Source organism: Sinocyclocheilus anshuiensis, unplaced genomic scaffold, assembly GCF_001515605.1.
Source record: "Sinocyclocheilus anshuiensis isolate Anshui unplaced genomic scaffold, SAMN03320099.WGS_v1.1 scaffold2077, whole genome shotgun sequence".
NCBI lineage: Eukaryota > Metazoa > Chordata > Actinopteri > Cypriniformes > Cyprinidae > Sinocyclocheilus > Sinocyclocheilus anshuiensis.
The window spans coordinates 2,872-8,522 of record NW_015548300.1 but is presented as its reverse complement, the minus strand read 5'-3'; the positions used below and the strand labels follow the sequence as shown (position 1 = coordinate 8,522).

Below are 5,651 nucleotides of genomic sequence, written 5' to 3'. Positions count from 1 at the left end.
AATTAAATAATGATCAATTATTTCATTGGCATGTAACTACAGTGTTCCTGCAGTCATGATAATCTGAATAAATATAATTCATAAATATGACATTTAAAAAATGTAAAAGTCTTGTAAATTCAGAAAATCATGGAAAATCATTTGTGCTTCACCAACAACATCAACTGGAACTTATGTTCTCCTCCATTTAACAGTAAAGACTCATATGGCGGTGGTGTCTAACATAAACCACCAGGGAGGTTCGCGGTCGCACACCCGAAACAGGCATGTGCAGCATCTCCTCTGGGCTCAAGGCAGTGTTTCCTTTTGCTTAAGAACAGTTAATGTACTGGGTGCTTTGAACCTCGCAGCAGACTTTCTGTTGAGACTGAAACTCAGGTCAGGGGACTGGATTCTGGCTCCAGGCTCAGGTTTGGAATCCTTTCGGCAAGGCAGAGGTGCACCTCTTTGTGTCGCAGGACTTGATTCTGTGCCCCCTTTGGTCCTTACTGTCGGTGCCACTGGGGATAGACACTTTCACTCACTTTTGGCCGGATCTGAGACCGTATGCATTTCCTCCGGTCAAATTGATCCCTGCGGTTCTTTGCAGAGTGAGGGAATGCGGAATCAGTATCCTGTTGATGGCCCAGTTCTGGCCATTCCAGACATGGTTCTCGGTGTTGACTTCCATGGTGGAGCAAACCCCATTGGGAGATTCCAATCAGGACCTACTGTCTTTTTTTCTTGGAGTACCTGTTTTTGTGCTTCAGCAACAACATCAAGTGGAACTTACATTGTTCTCCTCACGGTGAAGTACAATAGATCATCATCGTCAGCCACCAATTTTTCAGAAGAGAATCTTAAGTCCTTCTCAGAGAACCACTTTCTCGGGGGTCCAGCTGGATTCACACTTGATGCAGGCCCATTTGTCACCAATGCTTTCTGTAGCCTATATATAATTTTATTTTATAAGTTTTGTTTTTAAGACTTCTATAAAGGATCAACGGCCACATATACACTGCAGAGTTTAAGGAGAGACAATTGCATTTAACAGTAAAGGCTCATATGGAGGTGGTGTCTCACATAAACCACCAGTAAGGTTCGTGGTCACACACCCTGAACAGGCATGAGATTTGGAATCTTTTTGGTGAGGCAGAGGCTCTTTGCATCACAGGACTCTTGGCCAAATCTGAGAGTGTATGCATTTCCTCCAGTCAAATTGATCCCTGTGGTTCTTTACAGAGATGGTTCTTTTTGATGGTCCTGTTCTGGCCATCCCAGACATGGTTCTCAGAGTTGACTTTCCTGGTGGAGTGAACCTTGTGGGAGATTCCAATCGGGACCTACTGTCTCAACTCCAGGGCAGGAGTCGGACAAAGTCCCTTTGGGCAGGCTTTGTCTGGTTACTTTGTTTATATGTTGGGTTAGGGGCTTGAGGACTGTGCATCCTGTTACTTTTCCTTCCTGGGACTTGTCAGTCGTCCTGGAGGGGTTATCGAGACTGCCTTTTGAGTCTGCCTCTCTCAAGCATGAAGGGGATCTGTAGGCTCTTTTTGTGACTGAGCCATGCATGATATTTGCCCCGGGTCTTGTGAAGGTGTTTCTGCAACTAAGACCTGGTTGCATCTCCATTACAGTGCTGTCCATGATGGTGAGTATGGGGAGTACTGGGGTGTTTCGCCTGAAGTCCACAATCATCTGCACTCTTTTGAACGTGTTGAGCTCCAGGTTGTTAAGACTGCACCAGACAGACAGCTCTTTTACCTCCTATCTGTAAGCAGACTCAGCATCCTGAATGAGGCCGATAAGTGTGGTGTCATCTGCAAACTTTAGGAGCTTGACAGAGGGGTCTTTAGATGTGCAGTCATTGGTGTAGAGGGAGAAGAGCAGTGGGAAGAAGATGCAACCCTGGGGGGCGCCAGTGCTGATCGTATTGGTGCTGGATGAGAATTTTCCTAGCTTTACTAGCTGCTGCCTGTCTGTCAGGAAGCTCGTGATCCACTGACAGACAGAGGTGGGCACGGATAGCTGAGTTAGTTTGGACAGGAGGAGGTTTGGAATGATAGTGTTGATCCTCACATAAGTCCCTGGTCTGTCTAGATGTTGCAGAACATAATGCAGTCCCATGTTGACGGCATCATCCACAGACCTGTTTGCTCAGTAAGCAAACTGCAGGGGGTCCAGTGAAGGTCCAGTGATGTCTTTCAGATAAGCCAAAACCAGCCTTTCAAATGACTTCGTGGCCACAGACGTTAGAGCCACAGGTCTGTAGTCATTAAGTCCAGTAATTTTGGGTTTCTTTGGGATGGGGATGATGGTGGAGCGTTTGAAGCATGAAGGGACTTCGCACAGCTCCAGTGATCTGTTGAAGATCTGTGTGAAGATGGGGGCCAGCTGGTCAGCACAGGTTTTCAGACAGGCTGGTGTGGCACCGTCTGGGCCTGGTGCCTTTTTTCTCTTCTTTCTGAAGACCTGACGCACATCATCTTCACTGATCTGAAGTGCGGGTGTGGGGGAGAGGAGGGTTGCTGGAGGTGTTAAGGGTGTTTTTTCAAACCTGCAATAAAGCTCATTCAGATCATCTGCCAGTTGTTGATTCTCCACAGTGCTGTGGGGATGGTGTATTGTAGTTGGTGATGTCTTTCAGAAATTTCCACATTGATACAGGGTCATTAGAAGAGAATTGGTTCCTTAGCTTTTCAGAATAATTCTTCTTTGCCACTCTGATCTCCTTTTCAAGTGTGTATTTGGCCTGTTTATACAAGACATTGTCCCCCTTCTTGTAAGCATCTTCTTTGGCCTGACGGAGCTGTCTGAGTTTTGCAGTGAACCATGGTTTGTCGTTGTTGTATGTTAAATAGGTCCTGGTAGGAATGCACATGTCTTCACAGAAACTGATATTGGATGTTACAGTCTCTGTGAGCTCATCCAGATCATTGGCAGCAGCTTCAAAAACACTCCAATCAGTGCAGTCGTAGCAGGCTTGTAAATCCCGCTCTGCTTCATTAGTCCATCTTTTTACAGTCCTTAATACAGGTTTAGCTGATTTCAGTTTCTGCCTGTAGGTCGGTATAAGATGAACCAAACGGTGATCTGAGAGCCCCAAAGCTGCTCTGGGGACGGAGCGATATGCATCCTTTATTGTAGTGTAACAGTGATCGAATATATTGCTGTCTCTGGTGGGACATGTAACGCGCTGTCTGCGTTTTGGCAGTTCACGTGAGAGATTTGCTTTATTAAAGTCCCCGTGAATTAAAATAACAGAGTGCGAGTGTTGTTGTTCTGTGTCTGTGATCTGATCAGCGAGTTTGTGTAAAGCTGAGCTCACTTGCGCTTGCGGTGGAATGTAAACACTCACGAGAATGAACGAGCAGAACTCCCGCGGCGAATAGAAAGGCTTACAGTTAATGAAGAGAACTTCTAAATCGGGACAGCACATCTTCTTTAACACTTTTAGATCTGTACACCACCTCTCACTGATGTAAAAACATGTCCCGCCGCGATCTGTTCTGAACAGCTGGAAGCCCGGCAGATTTAAAGCGCTGTCCGGTATCCGCCTCCGCGTGATTTCCCCGTTGATTCTGCGTCGCGGTCCGCTCTGAACAGCTGAAAGCCCGGCAGATTTAACGTGCTGTCCGGTATGGCGTCATTCAGCCAGGTTTCCATGAAACACAGTGCAGCAGAGTGTGGAAAATCCTTGTTGTTCCGGGAGAGCAGAAAAAGTTTGTGCGTTTTGTTGGGTAGAGAGCGGAGATTCGTTTTTGTGAGAGCGGAGATTGTGTTTATGAAAATCATAAATGTGTTTGCGTGTGTCAGAACTGGATGAGGAGCAGCTGAGTTCATCTCTGAAGGGCATCGAGGACCGTTTGGTGGAAGAATACAAGAACAGCTCCAGCTACAAACAGACCAAAAGCGAGCTGGAGCGAATCGTTCAGGGACAGGACTACAGCACACGACCCAAATCCAGAACCATCACCTACAGCACGTCCTTCTGCCACCAGTTCAACTGGGTCCTCAGGAGAACCTTCAGGAACCTCATGCTGAACCCACAGACCTCATTCGCTCAGGTCAGCACCACTGTCTACATCAGGCATTCACAGATGTTTCTATCAGTCTTAAATATTTAAGCCTACTATTTAAGTTCCTCTGAGATTTTAAGATATTTCAGTAATTTGACAACACACAACATAATGTTATTTTAGGATCATTGAGATGCTAGTATAAGTTTAATTATTATTTAAAATTAGTTTTTAATTTTATTATTTTGTCTATATTATGTACATTACTTTTAAATGCTTTATTTCATTTTGAGTTTATTTTTGTTCAGCAAGTTAAACTAAATAAAACAGATGTTTCCTTGGCAACTGGTTAAAATAAAATAAGATATCTTTTTTAATATTTTAAGTAAAATCATTTTTATATTAAATTTTTCATTTTATGTGTTGTATTATTTTAAGTAACAGGTTTTTTATTGTTTTAGTTAAATATAATAACTCATGTAGGTAAACATAAAATATTTAGTCTTTTTAAATAGGTGCTTTATTTTGATTGTTTTCATTTCAAAATGATTTATGTTAATTTTACATTATTATTTTATGAATTATTACATTTTTGTCAACTCTTCTCATAGGTTAATATGAATTCTGTTTGATTAATTGAATATTCACAATATATTTGAGGTGAATTTGCTGGTGATATAAACTTGAGCAACACTGAAAATATTTCAGAGGTTATCTTTTTGTCAAAATATATGTGAAAAGAAAATATATATCTACATGTAAATGAAAAAATAATGATGAAGTTTTGATTTGGGTTGATGCTAGTATTTCTATATTAATCTGAGATTGTTTCTCCAGATCGGGGTGTTGATTTTCCTGGCTTTGGTTGTTGGAGCCATATTTTTTGGAGTGGAGAAGAATTCGAGTGGCATTCAGAACAGGTATGAAAACACATTCATCCAGTTCAGTCATTATTTCAGTATTTCTGTTAGAAGAATCATGTCCACTTGAATTAGAGTGATTCAGTGTTCAGATCTGATGAACAGAAGCTGTCTCTCTTCAGCCCTGGTGTTTTCAAATATAATTTACTGAATAAAATTTTGTTGCAACTTCATGTACATCTCATATATTTAGAATTGTTTTTAAAAACTCCAGTTGGTTGTCCACTTGTGTGTGTGTGTGTGTGTGTGTGTGTGTTTCAGGATGGGCGCACTGTTCTTCATTACCACCAATCAGTGCTTCAGCTCCGTTTCCTCAGCTGAACTCTTCATCTCTGAGAGTAAACTGTTTGTGTGAGTAAATACACACACACACACACACACACACACTTGAGTTGGCAAGTGAGAACCGGTTCTTCCTGAATGAATTTCATTATGTTTGGTTGCATTAAGGATTCTTGATTGTCTGCTTCAGGACTGAATTGTTAAAAGTTCTGATTTGCATCTCTAACACACGGCAGTTTATCCAAACATTCTGTAGGAGGTGAAATAACTTATGCAAGTAAATAAATGTAGAGTGTTTTGTTGATAGTGGGATTATTTGTAGTTTTAATGCACATACGGGAAGTCGTGGCCTAATGGTTAGAGAGTCGGACTCATAACCCAAAAGGTTGTGGGTTCGAGTCTCGTACCGGCAGGGATTGTAGGTGGGGGGAGTGAATGTACAGCGCTCTCT

The 5,651-nt window shown here is 42.4% G+C and overlaps 1 protein-coding gene across 1 annotated transcript in view; it reads left to right on the top strand.

The window, feature by feature from the left end:
• The window catches only part of LOC107656129 (ATP-binding cassette sub-family G member 2-like), a gene marked incomplete at its 5' end in the record, with an annotated part of 12,584 nt that overhangs the window by 4,542 nt on the left and 2,391 nt on the right, over window positions 1-5,651 (top strand). The window contains 4 exons of the mRNA XM_016443844.1: window positions 1,617-1,630; window positions 3,796-4,046; window positions 4,836-4,918; window positions 5,180-5,269. Coding sequence (XP_016299330.1) covers window positions 1,617-1,630; window positions 3,796-4,046; window positions 4,836-4,918; window positions 5,180-5,269 — 438 coding nt within the window. The remainder of the gene's footprint in view (window positions 1-1,616; window positions 1,631-3,795; window positions 4,047-4,835; window positions 4,919-5,179; window positions 5,270-5,651) is intronic.